Below are 24,652 nucleotides of genomic sequence, written 5' to 3' on the forward strand. Positions count from 1 at the left end.
TCTGAATGATGGATAACCCAGGCATACATAGCACATATATGTGTATGTGTGTGCATACATACATATGTATATGATGTAGAAATGCATCGTGTCCTTTTCTGTGAGTTACAGAATTGTGTCAAGAGGGAAGAGCCCATTGCAATGCTCACCTCAGTCCTCAGCTGGCCTGGGCTATGCATTCCCTGTGGAGAATGTGGGATACTGGAAGGAGGTGAATCTCCTACACACTCAGGCTCTTGGTGCACGTGTTAATAGGCAGATTCCTAAAACCGGGGATAGAAGTGCTCCAGTGATAAGTGTTGGGTCCAGGAAGTCACTTCTTATGGTATAACATAGACCAACAAGGAGGAAATGTATTTCTGGCATTATTAAAATGAGGATGAGATGGAATTCATTTTCTCATAAATGTTATGTTCATTTACAACTAACTGGAGAAGAATTTTGGCAGTTATCAATATCAAAATTTAAAGCGGAGATTGTCACCCAATTCTAGTCTATTCTACATTCTAAAGAGCCTGGCACAAGGCTTAATCTAAAATCATGGCAGAAGCAGGGCTGGAGGGATGGCTTAGCAGTTAAGAACACTGACTTCAGAGAACCAAGGTTTGCTTCCCAGCATCCACATGGCAGCTCACAACTACCTACAATTAAAAGTAGTTCCAGGGGATCTGACTCTTTCTTCTGGCCTCTCCAAGCTCTTAGCCATGCACATGGTACACAGACACACATCGATCCACCCATAACACACAAAAATAAATAAATAAAAATTCTAAAAGGATGGCAGAAGTACAACAATCCAGTGGCATTGATTGCCACTAAATAACTCAAGCACTCACCTTATGGGACATGTATTTCACAGTCTTTGTTCAGGTCGCTGCTGAAGTCGAATTCAGCATTAAACCAGAGCAGGCTTTCTTTACTCCTTAGCTAAAAGCTAGAATATAACTAGACAGTCTGACTACAGTTTAAGAGAAAGTCATAGCAGCCATTAGCCAAGCCCTCTTCCCAGTGCCAGGAGAATAATCACCAGTGAACTGATGAGGCGAAACCTCTTACACATGGTGGGGAAATTCAAACCTTGTTAAGAAGTTCAGTGGGTAACAGTCTGGACAGTGATCAAATACACAAAAGGACAGAGCTGTGGCGTGATTTGGGTTTAGGAAATCTGCCACTGGGTTGGAGGGGAAGCAATGTTGAAGACAAAGGTAATGAGAGAAAGAGAAGACAGATGACATTAAACACAGCCCCCAATTCATGTACCAAGTCATCTTTCTCTTACTCCAACAGAAGGGAGATGGCCAATATATGTAGGAAGGAAGCAGGGGGAAGAGTCTGAAAGCTTCTCTTATTGTTACTCACACTAAATATTTTCTTTTCTCCCTTCCTCTTCCTTCTTTTTCTCTCTTCCTCTTTTCGGTGCTGGGGACTCAACCCAGGTCCCTGCACCTGCTAAGAGAGCCCCCTACTGATGAGCCTCATCTCCAGCCTGCACCAAGAACCTCACCCTCGAATTCTTCCATGGCATTTTCAGTTTTATCAGCACTCCAGGGCTTGTCCACCTAGCTCAATGACTATTTTAAAAACCCTTGTTTTTGCCCATTTTCATTTCTCCTACCGATCGGGGAGATTACTTGAGTGGGAATACAGAAAGAAGTAGCATTTGACCATCAGCACTGATGATATATTACGGTAATAAACTACCCAGCATGCTAAGGTGCATGCTGATTAGCTTTTTAATTTGTAAAAGTTGGCGAGGCTGCAGAAGTAGGCGTCACCGTTGCATTTTATGACGATTAGCAGCCATCCTATGTCTGATCTTCTTCATCTACAAAATATTGGAATCAAGTTACAAGGCTCAGAGCTGCTTTAGCTTTTACAATTCTCATTTTTATATGAAATAATTTAGATCACTAAGAGATTTTTTTTTCCATCACAAATCTGAAATTCTATGATGGTTAAGTTAAATAATAGCTATGCTTAAAAATAATTAAGAAGTAGCTATAATTTTGGAAGATGGTGAAAGAACTTTAAACTTAAAAGTAGGTGAAAATAAGGAAACAAAGAAAAGTTAGAAGACAAAAAGAAAGCCAAGCACCTCAAAGTTTGCATTAGAATTCTTGGGGGAAAATATTGTGTAGAGTGTAGAAATTCTGATTAATTTTAGATTTTTAGCGAATGTTTTACATTCTAGTTTTTTTTTTTTGGTTTTGTTTTAAAAAGAAAATTCTGAAAAAACCTAAAAGCCCTTAAAACTATGACCGTCTTCTCCAAGATAGTGAACAAAATCCAAGTGATTTTCACAAATAAAAAGAGAATAGCTTCATAAACTACAATGACATCATTGAAGGACACTAAACATCAACATTTCTAAGTAGCTGGTAAATGTTGGTTTTAAAGTCATATAAAGGAAATGATTATTGAATGCCTCAGCTACCAATTTTGATACATTTACTCTTGTTCCTTAGCTGCTTGATAGGAAATCAAAGTTTCCACGTTTTAAATGAATTTATTTAGTCATCTAAAATTTCGTGTTTACTTTTAATCAATCAAAAACTATTCTCTCTCAAGTAATTTTAAGTTGTTCTCTTGATTCCTGTGTGATGGCAGATGCCTGCTTCCTGCCTTCAGGAAATGCATTAAGTGGTCCCCTGGGTCTTTTGCTTAAACTCCCAGATTGCCCTGAGTTTGTTCTGCCCCAATAAGTCACATGGTGGCAAAATTCCAGGACAGTAGACTTCTCTTTTGTTTAATCATTCTGCAATAGTTGAAGCATTCAAAATGATAAGATATTGTGGAACTTATGATCTAATGAATGTATTGTCGATATTTCATTTTAAAATAAAAGCGGATTTTAAGTTCTTCAGACATTGCAATCAGGTTACTATTTTCATACAATTATGGAAATTTAAAATGCAAAGTTAATTGAAAGTATAAAGATGAAAAGCAAGTGCTATGCTTAAAATAGAGTACGACAGTCATGTTTCACTTAACTCTCAAGGCAGAACATAAATTAGGAATTCTAGATGTGACATGCCAAATATTTTAGACATGGAAGAATGCATACAACAGAATTGGTACTGATTACAAACTTAAACGCACGACTTATAAGGCAACAAATTCATGCTCAAATGTTGACAACAAATAATGCTTCTCATATTTCAAGAAGGGATGCTGTGTAGAAACCCCATCATTTTTGCACACAGTACTAAAATTCATAACAGCATTCCTAAGCTCTATGCTATACCCAGAGCCAAAATATCCATAAGGAGCAAAACAATGATGTCACTGTGCACCTAGCCTAAGAAGGTATTTTTACTCATAACAATATTTAAAAGAAACAAGTATCACATGACATTCCATTAAAAACACGTAGTCTAAAATTGAACCGCATAGGTATGTAGGTATGTACAGTAAATCTGACTTATTCTTTAAATGCTCCTCTATTTTTTAATAAGTGAGCAGTGTCTATGTATGTAACTTCTACTGTTTTCCCTTACACTTGTGTTTCTCTCTCCTTTAAGATTATCACAATTCAACAGCAGAAGAACAAGCAAAATGTCTCAAAACATACTAATGTGTGGATTTCTCCACAGTGAAATCTGAATCAATAAAATATAAGTTACATTTGTATACTCTCAAATAAATTATAAAACCTAAAGACAAAGAAGATGCTAAAAACACCCTCTCTTTAAAAACCTAGTAAATATATCCACAGAACAGTGGTAAATAGAACAGAATATATTAGATTTATATTGAAGATTTGAATACAATCGCCTAAGTAATTTCATTTCCTTCATGCAGAAACTGTGTGCAATAAGGGAATAAGCGCAAGCCAGATCACCCCTTTCACACAGTTCTTTTCAATACCCATTCACACAGGCACACCTTTTCGATACTGATAATATAATTAGACTGTAATATCTAAATAAAGATCTTTTATAAATGTGTTGCAAATTGGAAGTGATTTTTCAGACCTATTCTCGAAAGCATTGTCACGCAGAACTCAAGACATCCCACTGCATATTTTATCTGTCAATTTACTTTCTCCCCTCATACTCATATTCCTTTTCCCACTCCCAAATTAGACTTTAAAATCCCTGAGGGCAGGACCTATCTATCTTTTTATTCCCTCTTGTACCCAATATTGTGTCAAGTGAGTTACGGGGTGCTCTGTGCCTATAAATGGATGAATGTATGACTGGGAATGGAAATACAGGCAAGCCCCATAGTCATCAAGGCATTTGTGTCTCTTATCTCAACTTAAATCAATGAGATGGATCCGGTAGCATATTGGCACACTGAAATGTACACACCAAGTTGTATTTTTGTGGAAAACTTAGGTGTATCCTTTGGAACGTTACTCCCTGTGTTACACTTTGTAGAACATCTAAACGCTGGATAGTAAAAACTTTGCCCTACCTATAATAAAAGGATTACACTGTACTTGGTCAAACGTTTGGCCTTGGAGACATCCAGGTCAGGTGTGTTTACTGCCAGAAGCGTCAAAGAACGGTCTGGCTCCTGACGATGCTGTCAGAGAACACTTTCGTTCTGAGAACATCGAGGCAGAAGCCTGTTCTGAGGAATGGGCTTTGGGAACACCGAAAGGCATCGTGCTAAATCCCCTCCACTAAAGCAGGACAGCACATTTGAATGAAATATCCGGTGTTCCGTTAAATATTTTCGACCTCAAAAAAGGAGGCTGGGGCAGAGCCTGCAAAACTCTCCACACAGGGTTCCTCTTAAAAGGCCAGGAATGTCTTCTCATAGCCAGTGCAGTCCTCTCTGTACTGGTCAGTGGTTAAATTCTTCTGAAAGAATTCTCTTAATTTTTCTCAAAATCTTTCCTGGTTTACCTTTCTGTCATTTTTCTTCCTAAATACGCACCCTTAAATTAACTATGTCTTAAGACATGCATCTCTAGACTATGTATGTTTATAATTGGTCAATCTTTGGCAATGTTCAGAAAACATTTTCTCGTTAATGAATGGGATAACGATGACATTTTATGTGGAAATGCTAGTAGATTGGTTCTGAGATTCTAGCAAATCCATTATGTTCTTACAAAACACTTAGTGTGCTCTCTACATGACTAAATTAAGACTATCATAACTGAAGATGTCCCCTCTTAGGAAGAAAAGGACTATGGGAAATCGAGGGAACATAGCGGGCCAGCTGACTTCACAGTGTTCATTATCACAGGGTTTGCTATCATCTCTGGCATGAGCTCTGTGACTCTGAAACATTTCACAGTGTTCAAGACATTGGAGACTTCCTTTAGATATCAGAAGCAATGGCTCGGGTGGCTTTCTAACTCCTTAGGGGCTGTTGTAGAGGTGAAGACATGAGTGGCAAGCAGGGAAAGAGAGAGCGAGTTATGGAGAGCATGACTTTGCTCTCACAACCTGCTGATGGCTTCCACCGTTCAGGCTTTAGATACCAAAATTCTGAGCAATAGTAACTTTTCAAGGGTCCAGATAATTTCTAAAGTTCTATTTCTCTATAATGTGCCCTCGTTTACATTTTTAATATGTTTTCATCTCATTTGTGCGTGCTCTTGGTTGAAGTAAAACAAGAATTTTATTTTTACTACTCTCTGTAGCTTATTTTATACTCATAACATCTTCCTCCTTAAATAAAACAGAATGAGTGTGTCACCTTTAAATATAAAACCAATGGCAACATGAAGATTGGTGAAGTCGAGACCTGCCCAAGCTTAACTCTAGACTTGTCTTTTGATGCCGCCTTTGGGACACTTAAACACTGTCGTGAGTCGTCTTTGAGGTAGAACTGAAACACAACACGGCAAAAAAAGAAGCAAGAACGTTCACACAAAGCCTGAGACACACACGGAAGCTGCGACCAGTGTCCTTTTGCCTGGACGCGCTGTCAAGCTTTGCAGTCTTCCTTGACACACAGCTGAGAAATGGTCTTCTTCACGCGTAGGGCTGTCAGGCGGGCCGCCCCGTTGGCGTACCAGCACTCCCGCATGATTCTCCCCATGACCCGGAGTGCCTTCGGGAGAGAAAGACCACAGGGTTAAAGGTGCACACAAGAGAGGATAAACAACCCTGGGTCAGCGTCTGGAAAATCTTCTTAAAAGATTCAAACATGAACCTTGTAGATTAACCAAGTTGATCAAAATCGTTGATTCTGAGACATAATGATGGCTATTTTCAAACTCCTCTAAGAAAGGCAATGATAGTTGAGCACCGTGTTGCAAGTCCATGGTCCCAGTACTTGTAGGTGGAGACACAAGCAGTAGGAGTTCAAGGTCAAGCCAGCTAGGTGAGCCTCAAACCAAACAGGTAAAAAGTGGCATGAGCCATGGAGGAACATGGCAATGGTATGATTTCCCAGTTACAGTTCTTCAGATGTGCAAACACATGAAAAAATTCATCAAACTGAAAACTAAGATTTATACTTTAATTTTTCATAACTGCATGTTGCAAATGATGATCTGAGCATAAATATAAACAGTCAGTATGAAGAATAGTCAAAGCAAGAAGGCAGATACTGTGGTGATTTGAATAGAAATACCCCCATAGACTCATGCATTTGAATGCTTAGCCTATAGCAAATGGCACTATTAGGAGGTGTTGCTTTGTTGGAGTAGATGTGGCTTTGTTGGAAGAAGTGTGTCACTGTGAGGGCAGGTTTTGAGGCTTCATATATGCTCAAGCTACTCCTAGTGTGGAAGACAGTTCTCTTCCTGTTGCCTGAAGAGCTGAGCTCCTTCTCCAACACCGTGTCTGCACTCCGCCATGTCCCACCATGATGATAGTGGACTAAACCTCTGAAACTGTAAGCTAGCTCCAATGATTTTCCTTTTTAAGAATTGCCCTGGTCATCATGTCTCTTTCCAACAACAGAAACCCTAATAAGGCAGTACGTAGAGGAGAAATCAGTGTAAAAGCATGAAACATGAAGGACCCAGGGAGTTGCTGAAGCTGGGGGTGCTCCACTGGTGTATGCTTATCTTCTATTCTAGAAAATCAGAGATGAAGACTCCATGCAAAGGAAGGAAAGTCAGCCTAAAGCAAAGAGAAGGTTTAACGATGCTTTTAAAAGGACATGAATGTGAACATGAACCTTAAACTGTCAAGATGGTTCAGTAGGTAAAGATACTTTCCACTGAGCCTGGCAACCCACGTTTGATCTTGAGACCCACATGGTGGAAGGAGAAAACTGATTCCTACAGGTTGTCCTTTGGCTTTCAGTGAGTACACACAAGTATCCTGGTACACACATGTATTCGAACTTACATATAAGAAGATAAGTTAATAAGAATAAATGTATGTGGATGAATCTTCCCTCAATAGGAAGTTTGTAAGGAAAACCACTTACTTTGACTTAGAGTGAAGAAAAAAAAAATCTACCCAAATTTTTCAGTAAATCTGAACTCATAAGGGAATTCTACACTCAGAGAGTGGAAGGGGTACTAATAAGCAAGAACCAATCAAAACAAAACCCAGCAGAATCAGATCCATAAAACGTCAGCTATTAAAAATTCACAGATAAGAAATCTGCATTAAAAGAGAAGTAAAACCTGAACAACCTGTGGGGGTAAAAACAGTACTTTCAGAACCAGTAAAATGTTCTTGGTATGAAAATAAAGAGTCCAATGGATAAGTTAGATGGCAGATTAGACCCTTCTGAGGCAGAAGTGCAGAAGCAGAAAAGAAATCTAGAGGATCTGATCTACAGGCGCCAGTGTAGGAAATACCCAGGAAGCAAAATAGAATTAGAAAGGTTTAATAGCAGCCAATGAGACTTCCAAAAATAGAAATGGAGACAGAAAGAGAGGAATTATCAGAAGATATATTATCACAGAATTTTCTAGAAGGGAGGAATGGCACAAAACCTTAGAATTAGAACAGTCTTTTTTTTTTTTTCCAAACAAGTTTAACTACAAAACTGGGTTTGGGGGCCCATGCTATGATGCCAGCAGTGGGAGGCTAAGGCAGGAAGTTTCCTACAAGTTTGAGCTACATAGTGAGAGCTTTCTTCATAAAACCTTAGGTACCTACAAACAAAAAGACTGGCCATGGAGAAATTGCAGGGTACTAAAAACAGAGAAGTTCTTAAAAGCAGTTAGAGAGACTAGAGAAAAGGTGCAGCTGTCCAGTGCACTTTTCTCTTGCACAGGACCTGAGTTTAATTCCGAGCACCTGTGTGGTAACTTACAGCCGTCCACGGCTCCAGTTCCTAGAACCCAAAGCCCTCTTCTGATGTCCCTGGCCACCAGCCATGCACATGGTATGCATACAGACATACAGGCCAAATATTCATTTGCATAAAAATAAAACAAATGAAAGTAAGTAGACAAGGCATTAAGAGGCAAATGCTTATCAAAATCAAAGTCCATCTTTATTTAATCTTTAAAAATGTGTGTAATAGTTGTCACACTAAATAGTGAAAAACAAGCTTTAAGGAGCAAGAAGTTTCCCCCCACCAATTCCAGGTAACTTTATACCAGAGATCCCAGAATCACAGTAAGAAAGAATGAGCAGACAACTTGCCTGTCTAAGTGGATACCTTAAAAGAATTAATAGGTATATACCTTCCAAAATTTTTGAAAATATATGTTTATATACTATGGTAGATAACTCTCTTTTTAGATTTTTAAGTGTGTGTGTGTGTGTGTCTGTCTGTCATAAAAAAGCATCAGATTCCCTGAGCAGGCATTACAGACAATTGCTAGCCACTACATAATTGCGGAGAACTGAATTCTGGTTCTATGTGGAAACAGCAAGTGGTCTAACCACTGAGCGATCTCTCCAGTCCCTGCAATGGATAGTTCATCAATTGGGTGATTTTTGCCATATATTTGTGCATATCTTGAAAAAAATCTAAATAAAGTCAGGGAACAATAAGAAATCATTAATATCAATATTAGCCACTCAGCAAGGCAGAAAGTTCCTCAAAGATTTCAAAATGTTCCACTTTTCAAATTGTACAGTCACAGGTTTTAATTTGATTATTTAAAACATTTTAAATATTTTAAGGTATTTTAAACTTTACCAAGTCATATACCTATGTGTTAAAACCAGTAATAGCCAGGTCTGCTGGTGCATGCCTTTAATGAATTCTTTCAGTTATGTTATACAAGACTCAAAGCCTGATCCTCAAATAAACAGAGTTGAAATAACTACACAATGATAAAAGAAGTAAAACTTGCCTTAAACAAAAGAGCTAAAATCATGGGGGAAGGAAACAGTTGGGGTAATAAGGTGACTACATAAAATAATCCTATAACAAAATAAATAGTAATAGTGTCACATAAAATGGTTTTATTTATTACCCAAATAAAGCCATAAATACACAGTAGTGATTGGAAGGGGAAATTGAACCACATAATTGGGGGAGAAGACTGCCTTTCCTCTCTTTGTCAGAGCTTACAGGAGGCAGGATAACCGCTGTGTATTGTGTGTCTGCCATGCTTGGTTTACAGTCCTGGATTGCTTATGCTGACAAGACAGATAACAGCTGGATCTATGGTAAGGGCTCTTTTCTGATGAGGAAGGCTAAACTTCAGGCAGCTCGAGATTAGGCATAAATTATCGATTACAATATTAGTGAGCCATTGATTTTGCCCGTGTCCTTCAGTTCCTTGCCCCTAGCAGTGTGGTGGGACCATGTGACTGGAAACTGTGTATCCCTTGTGACACGCACTGAAAAACACAGAGACCTGGAAACAGCACGGGGATGGGAGCAGCAAGAAGCCGTGCGAATGAATGACTACTAAGCCACCGGATGTCGCAGACTATGTCACTTAAGCCACAGAGGACTTCAGAGAATCGCTGTTGTCAGAAGCCATCAGGGCTTCAGAGGCTCGTGTCAAGGATGCATACTACTTAAGGGGACAAAACCCTCTAAAGACATTAGAAATAAAAAGGACATCCCTCCATACATGGAATGAACTATGTACTCTGAAAATCCTCACTGATATTAATCTGAAGAGTAAAACAGAAGGAAATCAGAAGAACTCAGCATGTGTTGATCTCCAGTGGATGAAGAGGAGGGCAGCGAGAAGGAGGAAGCTGGGGAGGGAAGAAGCAGAGGGGGGAGGAGGGTGCAGGAGGGGGAACATAAGAGCCTTACTTCACAGCTTTGCCACTGGTTTGGGATATTTGGTCGGAACTTCTGGTCACAGACAACCTTCCTCATGTCTTCTATGGAAGGATCCGAAGGCACCATGTCATAATAAGGCAACTGGTACTCCTCCACCATTCCTGTAAGAAATTCGCAGGGTAAATTCTTCTACATATGCAATCAATAATGATGTGTATTTCAAACTAGTATGCTTAGTTCTTCCAGGCATGCATGATATCCTAGAAAAGTGTAATCTCACTTCTGTTAAAATAATATATCACTATTAGACAGGATTCGGTTCAAATCACCCAGTTAAATACTTGTGCAAAGTAACGACATTTTATAATATAAAAATCAATATAATATGACGTAAAATTGATATAGTTATCATATGTAATACATAAAACCCTGAATAAATGTATATAATTTTATAGCCATACAAAATAAAGCAAATATGCCTCCAGTAAAAACAAAGTAACTTTTATTTTCATATATTATCATTTTGATATATATATGGTTCAAAAATAATCCTGATTGCCATGTTTATAGAATAGCATCATTGTACTGTAAATAAATATATTTATCTATCAAAGCAGTATTGGGGGGGTTGGGTTTGAAATTTTTAGGTAGCTGGTTTAGCAGGTGAGGCACTGCTTCCAAGTCTGACACAGTAATGCAATCTCCAGATCCCACAGGGCAGAAGGAGAAAATCCAGTCTCACGAGCTTCATGACCTGCACATGAGCTCTGTGCCATAGCACACAGGAACACACACGTGCACACGCACACACACACACTGCTAAACCAAGGCTCGTCCTAAGTGTGTTTCACAAGGGAATACTCAGTAAGCTGCTTTCTATGAGCATTTAACTTTTCTATTGATGCAGCAATGTCATTAGACTGCATTAGCAGGGGTTCCCATACCAACTTCTAAGCTGCAGGAGCAGTAGAGGGCAGGAGATGATGTCACTCACTTCCCTACTGCACTTTATCCGTCCCTGCATTGACATCACAAGAGAGAAAAGAGGAAAAGCCTGTGGACGGCTGGCCATCCTCCGCCTTGGCAAGCCACTTAGCTTTGGGACATGAGTAGGGATACCAGCTGTTGCAAACTCCAATCAGATCATTTTATAGATTGATTTGAAATGATCATTACAGGCATCAGAATGAATAGCATTGTCGCCCATATCTAAACAAAAGCCAAAAGATAAACCCACCACTCTCCACAGGGTGCACCACTTTTGCCCCTGCAAAGAAATCACTGAAAAGATTTCTCCTCACTATTCAGCAACTACCCGGTATACTATTGGGAAAATACAGAAAATCACATCTTGTCTCTGGTGTCAAGGAAAGGGGATCAAAAGAATATTTTCCAAAATCTTACCTCCAATCGAACACCTTCGAGCTATTTCCCAATAAACCAGCCCCACGGAATAGATGTCAGCTCGTTTGAAGGACTCAAAGATGCTCACGTTCATTGTATCATCAAGCATTTCAGGAGCCATATACCTTCAAAAATGTGCACACTGAGATTCGGTCCAGTAAACCACAATCTTAATGCATCACAATACAAACATAAATTAAGGTCGCTCACATCAATTTCAAAGGTACATCTCAGATACCAAAATAGGGGGAAATTAAAAAACACAGTGATTCATCATCACTTTAAAACATTTTAACTGAAACTAAAGGTCATACAGCTTTATATTATAGCAGGATCACCAGTAAGTGGCCTAGTACTTGGAAAGAATGAACTAGGAAGGTCATCGAGCAAAGCGCACCACCACACAAACAAAGCTCAACATCCCAAGAATTTATCATTACAGAAAGTTCCTGCCTGACAAGGATGGGATTCACTCACCAGAGGGGGCTCAACCTCCAACACAAGGAAGGCTAAATGGTATTCCACATATAGCTTCTCAGAATGAAGAATTTTACTATATACCTTGCCAAGAATAGTATAGCCTTGTTTGAACAAATCTTAATGGTAGAAGTCCTGAAGTCACAAGACCTGACTGAGCCTAATGGACCCATACAGAGTTGGGCGTTTCCTCGGAATATATGCTCTTGAGTTCTTTTCAAAGTATTCTCCCCCTCCCCACCTCTGAAAGGAAACCAGCACCCAAGCCGTCCCTGAGGGCCCCCCTATTCAGCAATGGTAAGGTGGGTTCCTGAGAAAAGAAGAGGGATTGGTTAAGACCACCCATTCTCAACATGCCTCCTTGGAACGTCTGTGACATCAGTAATGTCAACCAGCAGACAGTAGACAGCTTGCGGGCACTGTCCTGAAATCTCAGCTGGCTGGGAGGCCAGCTCTACCTCCTTAGAAATTTGCTAGTCTAGAGCACTTTAACAAGTTCAGGAAAATGCTTTGACTTTCGTGATTTCCAGGTCAAGAGCTCTAAAATTATGAAAAAGTAGCTTGAAGTGTGGAACCCAGGTAAAGGAGCTGGAAGAAGACTAGCTAAGGAGCCACCTGCTGGACAAAACAATGAACGCAGCAGAAGTTTAACAAGTGACAAGCCTGTGGCAGCCACAGCGGTGTGTGCTCTGCTGCCTTCGCGCTTCCTCCTACCTTTGTTAAATTGTGTTCCTTGAAAATGGAAACTGTGTTCAAATGCATATTATTTCAAAGTACATCATTCTGGGACACTAAAGGCAATTCCAGCTACAGGTAAGATATAAATTGATACACTGTATCTTTGCTTGTTAAGGGAATAGGCTGTCACACACTGATACATTGTATCTTTGCATATTAAGGGAATAGACCGACACCCACTGATACATTGTATCTTTGCTTGTTAAGGGAATAGGCTGGCACACACTGATACATTGTATCTTTGCTTGTTACCAGAATAGAATGACACACACTGATACATTGTATCTTTGCATGTTAAGGGAATAGACTGATACACATTGATACATTGTATCTTTGCTTGTTAAGGGAATAGGCTGGCACACACTGATACATTGTATCTTTGCTAATTACAGGAATAGACTGTCCTGTACGGATACACTGTATCTTTGCATATTAAGGGAATAAACTGTCCCACACTGTATCTTTGCATATTAAGGGAATAGACTGACACACACTGATACACTGTAACTTTGCATGTCAAGGGAATAGACTGTCACACACACATGGTTTTATTATCCTAGTGTCCCTAACCCATCTCCTCCAATGCCCTGGTTTTGCATGTGGTCTTTAAAACCGGAGCCTGTACAGCAAGCCCTGACTTGTAGTTCCCTGGCCAGGCATAAAGGTGCTGGAGTTCCTGCGAGGATCAGTATCAGCTCAGGGCCCCCAAGACCGAGTTCTTAGCACAAAGGAGGTTTATTTGTCCCGGAGGTTAAAAGGGCAGGGAATAGTATTCAAAGACAGGAGATAGAGGACAAGGGAGAAGGAGAAGGGGACAAGGGAGAAGGGGCAGGCATAATTGTCCTGGGGGACAACAGATATAGTTAATAGAAAAAAAATATGGTTTATAATGGTAAAGGAGAAAACCTCGTGTTAGGAGAAGATGCTTAGTTTTAACTGGGTGTGTTGGGTGAGCAAAGGGGCTGATGACGGCTGGACTCCAATGCTTTGATAGCTGGATCTTGGTAGTCAGCTTCAGGAGGAGAAAGTAGCCAAATAAGGGAACAGACCTTGATGACAAGCTTTAGGGATGTAATCTGGGTTAGTAAGGCAGAGGGAAAGGGGGAGAAGTTCAAGGCCTGCCAGAGTCATTTGCCATGCTCGAGCTGGCTAGCATCCATTCAGTTCCTATATACTACTGAGGTAGTTTCTCTTCTGCAGGAAGGACATCTGGAAAATTTGTCACATAAACATGGCATGCCAACGTCTTCTCCACCACTACCAACTCTAGACTCTGCACTCAAATGGCTGCTTCGTCAGGACAAGGAGTCAACCCTCCAACTTTGGGGTCATTTTGGCTTCTCAGTGTCTTCGAAAAGACTTATTGCTTTTGCTAGGTTTCACATTTTTCACATATGGACACACATCACGGGCAGTCCCCACATTTGATCAATCATAGAAACTTTAGTGAGCGACCAATGAAAGTCATCTTACCTCTTCGTTCCCACTTTGGGATTCTGCGGTATGTCTATAGTGTTCATGATGGAGTCATGCTTCACAGCCAGCCCTAAGTCAGCGATGGCACACGTGTCGCATTTTTTCACCAAGATATTCTTTGACTTTATATCTCGGTGAGCAATGGCAGGCTTACCTAGAAAATGTGAGAAGATTGTACGCATTTGTTCCCCTACTGAAGACAGAGTCTCTTGAAGCAAATCACTTAGAAGACTTAACTCGAATATCTTCTCCCCAGACACATCTTCCCTGACCATACCCCAAGCCCAGCAGTGCAACAGAGGCTTTCGAGAAACATTCAGTCTCCTAGCCAAACTCCAGGCTAAGCAAGGGCCATCTCTTGCTTTATACTCAAGCAGTTCCAGTGTACGGAGCACCAGGTGACAGTTGTGGACATTAATAACCAGGTTTCCAATAAATAAGTTTAGGTTGCTACTACTTGTGACCCCCAATATGGCAAATGTTTTTTTAATAAAATAAATCTCAAAATTTTACTACGCGAGACTAGCAATTCCCCAAACAAGAACAGAGGATTCACGAGGGTCCTTAAAACAACTATATATCTACCTGCCTGACTCATTCCACTGACTTGAACTAAACCATATAATGGACAAGTAGGATAAAGAACATGTGCAAGGGGCTGGAGAGATGGCTCAGTGGTTAAGAGCATTGCCTGCTCTTCCAAAGGTCCTGAGTTCAATTCCCAGCAACCACATGGCGGCTCACAACCATCTGTAAAGAGGTCTGGCGCCCTCTTCTGGCCTTCAGGCATACAGACAGAATATTGTATATATAATAAATAAAAATAAAAAAAGGAAAAAAAAGAACATGTGCAAAATCAGCTAGTTATTAAAATTATTTTTAAAATTGTAGGCCAAAACCACTATTTTCACTCTATTGCATTATTTTAAAAGTTGTAAAACACTTGGAAGCTGTTAGTCATGTAAATATTTAATTGGCTAATTACAGTTCTTGAAATAAACAATATTTTAATTTATCAATAAGGTTTTAGTATGAAATATATTAATAAATCTAACCTACATTTACTAAAACTTTGGGGAGCTCAATAATTTTTAATAATATAAAGGGGGGCTGGAGAGATGGCTCAGTGGTTAAGAGCACTGCTTGTTCTTCCAAAGGTCCTGAGTTCAATTCCCAGCAACCACATGGTGGCTCACAACCATCTGTAATAAGATTTGGTGCCCTCTTCTGGCCTGCAGGAATACATGCAGAATACTAAGAATACTGTATACATAATAAATAAATAAATAAATCCTTTTAAAAAAAGAATATAAATGGGTCACAAATCTAGTGCCCTACTCAGACTAATCATTTTTGAGGGTCAGTTTTCTATAGGCTTAGTAAGTTGACAAAGCAAAGGATATTATTTGGCTTTCAAGTATGATATTCAAATACTCTTTTTTATCTTTTTGAGACAGTTCCAGCCTAGTATGGAACTCACATGTTACCCAGGACTGCCTCAAACTCATGAGCATCCTTCTGCCTCAGCTTCCCACACCCACCTTCACATATTCTTTCATGGTTATGTTATCATTCCCAATCACATTTTAATTATCAAAAACAAGCACTTATACCATCTGCAGTACATAACTATGTAGCCTTTGCCACCAAAATAAGACCTCTAATGGCATGGGAGGAGCCACTGGGGATAGAAATACATCATGAATAGCATGTGTGTGGTGCCAAGGATGAGAAAGTTGTTTGCTGCATGACAAGAACCCCACTTGCATGACATACCTCTATTGTTCCTCTGTGTTTGATGGTTGCGAAGCACTGAAATACAATCAATACAAAGACCAGCTTTCTGAAAGGAGATGCCTACCTTGGGTACCAACGATCTCCATATGTAGGTGAGCCAGACCACTGGCTATCGAAAGGGCCAGCTTGATCATTCCAGCCACGGTCACTATGTTTCTATTCAAATAGTCATATAAGGAGCCCTGTTCGTGATACTCTGATACAAGCCAAAGTTGAGTCCAAGTTCCATTATCTAATGAGAAAACATTGTTTACAGTGGTAAATGTTGAGAAAGCATGTGAGCACTTTTAACAACAATGGTCATCTGTGCCATTTATGAAGCAAAGTTAATTCTTCCAGCCAGGAAGCTGTGGTTAGGGAAGTATCAAGTTCTCAATGAGTTATCGAAGATGTAGGATATGGAAAAAGCTTCCATAGAAACAGAAAGATGTGGAAAGTGGTTCTAACAAGGGAGCAACTCTTTGCCTGCTTGCTTTCATCAATAGTTGCTGGTACAGCTACCATCATGTATGGGAAACTTTGAAAGATGCATTGTGGGAGATACTTCTGAGAGGCACATCTGGCCTCTGCCTTATCCTTTACTCTTAAGCTTTTAAGAATGTAGTAATTAGGGGCAGTGGGGCTGCGTCCCCAGCACCCCAGCCGCCCGCACAGCTAGCTTTACCCGAAATAACAACACACAAACTGTATTCATTTAAACACTGCTTGGCCCTTTAGCTCTAGCACTTACAGGCTAATTCTCACATCCCAACCAACCCATCTCTAATAATCTGTGAGCACCGGTCTTACCGGGAAAGATTCAGCATGTCTAACCTGGCGGCTTGCTTCATCGCGTGCGTCTGCCCGGGAGAGCGGAGCATGGCATCTCTCTGAGGTGTCAGCTCCTGAGAGGAGAGCTGTGGAGTCTGAGCTCACTTCCTCTTCCTCCCAGTGTTCTGTTCTGTTTACTCCTCCCACCTATCTTCTAACCAATGAGGGCCAAGCAGTTTCTTTTTATTTAACCAATGACCTTCCTCCATCATAAGAAAGATTAAATCAATAAAAAAAAGAAATATATCCGCTATTATAACCACCACTATTATTATTGCTGATAGTCTAACAATGTTCATGATTTTTTCCTTTAAATATAGGAAATCTGTACTTCAAACAGTTGTATAAAAATCTGCATGCTATGATACGATTGCTAGATATTCTCAGCCAGCAACCCCATTTAAACAAAAACAAAAATCAACCCAGCATTTTTTTTAAAGACTTTTAACAGGTGAGAATTAACCCGATGCTTCTCTATGCAGCAGCACTTCAACAGCTACTTGTAGCTTTCTTTTTTTCTTTTTTCTTTTTTTTTTCTTTTTTCTTTTTTTGGTTTTTCAAGGCAGGATTTCTCTGTAGTTTTTTGGAACCTGTCCTGAAACTAGCTCTTGAAGACCAGGCTGGCCTCGAACTCACAGAGATCCACCTGCCTCTGCCTCCCGAGTGCTGGGATTAAAGGCGTGCGCCACCACCGCCCGGCTACTTGTAGATTTCTAAACAAAGTGTCTCCAACGGTATAGACAGCCCTGGCCAGTTCTGAGACTCAGATGGTCTCTACCGTGAGCATTTTGCTTAGAGGCTTTCCTCCCCGGTGCTGCATGTTTAGGAACTGAATGGTATTGGTCGATTTCATTTCCACAATCAGGCAGTAAGAAAGCTTCATGACATACAAAAGGCATTCTACTATAAAGTTCACTAAGAACCTACCATCCACCAACCTCACCCTCAGACTCTCCCTGCTAACACCCGCACCTAACTATGCTCTCCAACAACAAGGTCTTTGTTAGTTAGGTACTCCGCTACAATGTAGTGTAAACATTACATGAATAAGGAATGTATGAAGATGAAAGTGATATTAGAGATCATTTGGTATCTAAACAAAGTGACTGATAAGGAAGGATATGATTGAGAGAAGTCAGGTAAACAGAAGGAAACAGGGGCTGGAGAGATGGCTCAGCCATTAAGAGCTCTGGATGCTCTTTCAGAAGACCCAGGTCCAATCCCCAGCACCCACAAGGCAGCTCACAACTGTCTGTAGCTCTAGTTCCAGGTAAGCTGACACCATCACACAGACACACATGCAGGCAAAACACCAAAGCACATAAAATAAAATTGTATTAAAAAACAGAAGGAAACAAAGATGAAAGATCACCTCTTTGGGGCAGATTTGTCTGTTATCCAGTAAGCACTACGATTAAAGTAGTTCATCAATACTACTGTGCTGGTTAACCTTACAAGGAAATAACTCAGCAGGGGAGAAGCAGTTTCTTAACCTTGGAACGGTGACTCTACTTTCAAAACTCAGGACATAGTATTAATGTATATGTCCTTAAGAACTTGGAAACAGAAACTGGAGAAATGGCTTAGCAGTTAAGAACACTGACTGCTCATCCAGAGAAACCAAGTTCAATTCCCAGCCTCCACTTGGTGGCTCACAATAATCTGTAACTCCAGTTCCAGGGGATCTTCATCTGCACTAGGCACAGGCATATGTGCAGGAAAACTACCCCAACAGATTAAATAATAATAAATAATAAATAATAATAATAATAAGTAGTAGTGGTGGTAGTAGCATCTCAATTTTACTCTCCTTCCTTACAATTCTGGTCCAAATGTGCAATGAATGCTGAACCTCTCTTTCGACATCTAGTTATTCATAAATAAAATCATGATCATGCTTCTCTTAGACAAAACTTTTTTTTTTTAATTTTCCAGGCAATAGTAGATGAGTAAAATGTAAAATTTATAGATAATTTAGTTTAACCTTTTTTTTGTTTGTTTGTTTGTTGATGATATTGTAACTGTGGCTCCATCAAAGTTCTTCAAAGATACGGAGACTGATTGAAGGTCTACTTTCTAACCTGACTGGTTGTGTTTTCTCGCTCCTATTTTCAAAGGCAGAATTCTGTTGGAAGAAGCAAGCGAAGGAAAAAGCCCACTAACTACATCACTTCCCTGCAGCACATGGACGACATTTTAAGAGTCCTGACTTTAAATGCCAGATAGATGATCTTTTTTGTTCCAGGACACGAAAACAATCAACAACGAATGAGTCACCTGTCAGTGTTAAACTTCAAATTCTGAGACATGCTCAAGTTAACAGTGATAGAAAACTCCGCTAATAAATAAACTCTTGTCTCATTCACACAGTCTAGAGGGGACATGGCTGAAAACTGTTCTCTTGCTCACAAATCCTGGGATATAGATTCCATCTCATTTGATAATAGCAGGCACTCAAAATTCCAAAATTGTCCCACTGCCTGTATGCTTGATGTCCCCCAGCTCCCCTTTAGTCCGAAATGCCTCTAGTTGTTTCCAGAACCCAGGGTGACTCAAGACAGAAAAACAAGGTTAATGGATTTTCCAAGAACTGGCCCCAGAGGCGGATGGCTGATTCCTGCCTGGTACCAGTTACCTAATATCTTAAACAGCAGCTTCACTGCATAATCACGACTCCACACTAGCTATTCGCTGCTCAGTTATGGGCATTTACTTGTGGGAAAGAAAAAAAGAATTTTCTTAATAAAGAAGCTAGAACATCATGTGTCTTCTTGAGACAAAGTGATGAGTCCCATCTGTCTTACAAGCAATCTCACGTATTTCGTGCCGACCACGGTGACAATGACCTTACCTTTGTTGTCAGCGGCAATGAAGCCAAGGATGTTCTCGTGCCTCAACATCACCGTCTGATAAATTTCTGCCTCGCGAAACCAAGATCTTTCATCTCTGGAGGAGAATATTTTCACGGCCACGTCTTCCCCACACCATCTTCCGTGCCACACTTCCCCAAATCGGCCTTTTCCTACGATTTCTTGAAGGACAATAGTCCTCGCAATTGTTCTTTGAACCAAAAGAGGCAGACCTGGTCAAAGGAGAGGCAGACAAAGCCTTCAAAACAGCAGCCACAGACACGATGCTTTTGCATGAAAAGTGAACACTTAAGCACGTTAGTAACTTTACCAAGGTTGAAGAAATAATATGCACCATTCCAACAAGCTGCAAGGCCAAGGTATGATCTAGAAAATGCCCTAAATTATTCATTTCTCTTCTCTTATGCACAAACAATGCTTTCTGAACACAGACTAATGCTGCAGATATCTGATTCCTAAGAACTGTGGCAAATCCCCTGGATTTCTGGTAAAGCCATTCTGATTCCTAAGGACTCAAAGGGAAACATGTATGGCTAACAAGTAAAATAAAATGCAGAGCTCCTAGGTACCACTGTGAAAGGAAAAAAATTAATTCTTTGTGGATTTCCTGCAAAACAAAATTAAAATGTGCATGTCGGGAATCCAATTCAATGACTGATAAGATAAGCATGTTACACTAAGAATACGTTGTCTATGAAATAGGAAAACATGCTCTGTGGATCTGTAGACTGTTCATAATTTTTTGTTGTGGTTGTTTTGAGACAGGGTCTTGCTATGCATCCCTGGCCGTCCTGGACCTCACTACAGAGACAAAGCTAGCTTCAAACTCACAGAGCCCTGCCTGCCTCAGCCTCTCAAGTGCTGGGACTAAAGATGCATACCACCATGCCCAGGCTGGTTGTACTCTTTAAAACAGTAACTATACTTCTAAAATTCTATCCTATAGAACTAAGTCAAAATGTAGAGAATCTATCTATCTATCTATCTATCTATCTATCTATCTATCTAAAGATATTGAATACATTGTTGTTAGTAATAGTAAACAAAAATGAAATCTTTCAAGTAAGCAAGTGAGATATGATGTAGATACACAAGCACAGGTCAGTAAAGGCCTGGGTTCCGATTTCAGCTACAGCATCTAGTCAACGTGGTCAGATTGTTTATCTTCTGTGAACTTTTGCACGCTCCTCTGCGAAACCGGACAGTGTGTAAGTTAATAAGCAGGTTAAGCTGCTAGCACTGTACCTGGCCTGATGCATGATCAATAATGGTTATCCTTGATCTTTCAGCAGCATCTACATGAATCATCTAAGACTGACCCTAATGGTGCTGCTAATAAATCTTATTCCACTGACACTGGAGTCTACTCTGACACAATGTCAAATGAAAACGGTATAGTGAATTTTATCTCTAAGAGTTCGCAGCCTTTCAAACTGTGCATAGAAGAAAGACTGAACTGCATGGTGGAATCTCAGTGAGCTGTAATATTCTTCCTTCTCATTTGCTGTATTTTCAGCATAAGCTCCAGGAGACGGTTTTATTATTCCTGTAATTGTGTTGCTAGAAAGCAAATAGTTGAAGTGGCTACAGGATGAGTATATTCTAGAAAGTCAGTTTGGTTACTGTCACTGTTCTCAGGCAGCCAGAGAAAGCAATGCCCATGTGGCTCCTTGGGGGGCATTGTCCCCTGATCCAAGAATGAGCCAGTGTTTACACAGATGTTCTCATCTCCACGAGAACCACCCACGGTGGTAAATAGGCACAGACTATAAATTCACTGGTACGAGCCTCAACAATTAGTCAGCAAGCCCCATGGTCCGAAAGTTCTTTTGGAACCATCTGGTTCAACCTCATCATTTATCGATGAGAAAATTGGAGCCTGACAAGTAATTAGATTTGAAGAGAGTCTGCTGCTGCGGGAGGTTGACCCAGAGTGCTTTGCGTCCCATAGGAGGACAGACCTGTGTTCCTCTCTGTGGGAAGGAAGACATTCAGCAACAAATAGCCAGGGTTATTTTTGTAGGCTTCACTTAATGTTTTTGGCCCAAAGTGACACTAACAATTATTAAGTCAAATCTCAGCATATCTCCCTCCCCACATCATCACCCGCCGACAGAAAAAGAAAGAAGCCGATAAGACAGTGTTTCTACACTGCAGTTGATACAACATCCAATTGGTGAACAAAGAACATCACATCCTGTAAGGGGACCAGCGGGGTGAGCTGGGTGAGACGCTGCTTTGGCTGCCTCAAAACCTTCCAAAGCGAATAATGAGATGAGCCTGAGTAGTTTTTGTTCTACATAGCTTCAGACTGCATTTGAACAGAAACTTTGCCTCTTGCCATGAGTTCATTTTAATCTTTTCACCAGGGATTATAGAAGCTGATGTCTGGCTTGTGTCACCATCTGTCAGAACGTTATACCGGAAGACAAAGAAGCTGGCTTCCTACTTCCGTAAAAGCCGCCTGAGACAAAGCCCACGCTCAAGCACAGTCCAATAAAACACCATTTATTTTCACTTTGTAGTCTCTCTAACTCTTTGAAATTTGTCCCTGACCTGGTCAGGGATAAGCTTCGTAATCAGGGTTTTTCAATATCTGACAAAGCTGCCTCAGATTCAATGTCACCAACCAATTGAGAAAGGCAGAAAGGAAGCAGGCTGGTCCAGTGTCCTCCCCACTGGCAAGCTATTGTGGGGGAAGCGTTGCCGAAGGTAAACCTGTTCTCTGATGATTAAAGGCATGTGCTTTTAGCTAGAGGTCACTGCCAAGCAAGCTGCCTTTGAAGAGACAAAATGCCTAAAGTGTGTTCAAATTTGTGCTTAAGGAAATATATTTATGAACAGAGTCTGGTGGTGCAGGCTTGTATTCTCAACTATTTGGGATGCTGCAGAAGGGCTAGCCTGGGAAAGTTCCTTGTCATCATCCCTCTTCATACACACACACACACACACACACACACACACACACACACACCCTAGGAATGTAGCTCAGAGTAAGAACACTTGCCCAGCATGTGATGTGTGAGACCCTGGTTCAATCCACACTGCAAAAACACAAGGAAATTATCCGGGCTGGGGCATGTTTTCTTCTTCCTTCCACAAGATGTCTTAGTATAATCTCAAAAAGAAGAGTCCAGAAGCTGACAAATTCATATGCATGCTTGAAGATACACGTTTGAAGTCATTAAAACATTTAACAGAAATTTTTCTTTAGTTTTTTTTTTATTTTTTATTTTTTAAATTTATTTATTTATTAAGGATTTCTGCCTCGTCCCCACAACCGCTTCCCATTTCCCTCCCACTCCCCCGATCAAGTCCCCCTCCCTCATCTGCTCGAAGAGCAATCAGGGTTCCCTGACCTGTGGGAAGCCCAAGGACTGCCCACCTCTATCCAGGTCTCGTAAGGTGAGCATTCAAACTGCCTAGGCTCCCACAAAGCCAGTACGTGCAGTAGGATCAAAAACCCACTGCAATTGTTCTTGAATTCTCAGTATTCCTCATTGTCCGCTATGTTCAGCTAGTCCGGGTTTATCCCATGCTTTTTCAGACCTAGGCCAGCTGGCCTTGGTGAGATCCAAATAGAACATCCCCATTGTCTTAGTGTGTGGGTGCACCCCTCGTGGTCCTGAGTTCCTTGCTCGTGCTCCGTCTCCTTCTGCTCCTGATTTGGACCTTGAGATTTCTGTCCGGTGCTCCCGTGTGGGTCTCTGTCTCTGTCTCCTTTCTTTGCATACAAATGGATGGAAATAGAAAACACTATCCTGAGTGAGGTAAGCCAGACCCAAAAAGAGGAACATGGGATGTACTCACTCATATTTGGTTTCTAGCCATAAATAAAGGACATTGAGCTTATAATTCATGTTCCTAGAGAAGCTAAATAAGAAGGTGAATCCAAAGACAAACACATAGGCATCCTCAGGAATATTAACCTTCATCAGGCGATGAAAGGAGACAGAGACAGAGACCCACACGGGAGCACCGGACAGAAATCTCAAGGTCCAAATCAGGAGCAGAAGGAGACGGAGCACGAGCAAGGAACTTAGTTTTTATTGTTCAGTGAATAATACATATAAATATATAAATATAACCTGATTTGGTGTTTGTTTAATCATGGGGCCCCATGAGATTTTGGACTCCATGAGATTTACGCTTCCATATCAGCATATTTACTGCTATTGTCCTTATTCGGATCTTACTCAGGCAGTCATATTGGTTTTTTTTGGGGGGGGGAGTTTTTTTTTTTTCGAGACAGGGTTTCTGTGTGGCTTTGGAGCCTGTCCTGGAACTAGCTCTGTAGACCAGGCTGGTCTTGAACTCACAGAGATCCGCCTGCCTCTGCCTCCCGAGTGCTGGGATTAAAGGCGTGCGCCACCATCGCCCGGATAGGCAGTCATATTGTTGAGGTATCATAGAGGCAGTTTCTCTGCCCTTTTTAGGAGACACAATCTCACAGAAGAGCTCCTGGTCCTCTGGCTCTTACAATCGTTCCATCCTGTCTTCTGTGATGTTCCCTGAGCCTCAAGTGTAGGAGTTGTTTTGTAGATGCATGCCTTGGGGTTGAGCACAATGGGATCAGTTGTTCTAGAAATTTGGAACAGTTGTGGCTCTTTATGGTCTTAATGGTCTTCATCTGCCTAAAACAATGCTTCCTTGATGAGGGATGAGAGCTATACTAATCTGGGTCTGTGCCAACTATCAAAATTTTTGCTTTAGTGTTCAAGTCATGACTCCTTGTTATATATTTAAAAAATTTAACAGAATTTCTATATCTGTGTATGGGGAGAGCACCATAGGGAGTATGTGGTCAAAAAACAACCTTATAGGTTGTTGGCTCTCTCCTTCTACCACATGGGTCCTTGGAAATGAACTCAGAGCTTCAGGATTGGTGACAAGCACCTTTCCCCAGTGAGCCATCTTGCCAGCTCATCACTCCTTTCTTAAATTAGATATCTAGTCTCCTACATATTAATTTGTATTATTTTTACATGGAAGAAAAATCCTTGGTC

The 24,652-nt window shown here is 40.7% G+C and overlaps 1 protein-coding gene across 1 annotated transcript in view; it reads right to left on the reverse strand.

Annotated features, from left to right (window-relative positions):
• Positions 1 to 2,298: 2,298 nt before the first annotated feature.
• Positions 2,299 to 24,652, reverse strand: part of Acvr1c (activin A receptor type 1C) — an 82,961-nt gene continuing 60,607 nt past the window's right edge. The window contains exons 4-9 of the mRNA XM_041631614.1: positions 19,628 to 19,858; positions 16,031 to 16,198; positions 14,167 to 14,323; positions 11,479 to 11,603; positions 10,105 to 10,235; positions 2,299 to 6,015 (exon numbers count right to left, since the gene is read on the reverse strand). Of these exons, the coding sequence (XP_041487548.1) occupies positions 5,890 to 6,015; positions 10,105 to 10,235; positions 11,479 to 11,603; positions 14,167 to 14,323; positions 16,031 to 16,198; positions 19,628 to 19,858 (938 nt within the window). The 3' untranslated portion in view covers positions 2,299 to 5,889. The remainder of the gene's footprint in view (positions 6,016 to 10,104; positions 10,236 to 11,478; positions 11,604 to 14,166; positions 14,324 to 16,030; positions 16,199 to 19,627; positions 19,859 to 24,652) is intronic.

Source organism: Microtus oregoni, unplaced genomic scaffold (genome assembly GCF_018167655.1).
Source record: "Microtus oregoni isolate MIOR12 unplaced genomic scaffold, Mior012 000037F_ref0000500, whole genome shotgun sequence".
Taxonomy (NCBI): Eukaryota; Metazoa; Chordata; class Mammalia; order Rodentia; family Cricetidae; genus Microtus; species Microtus oregoni.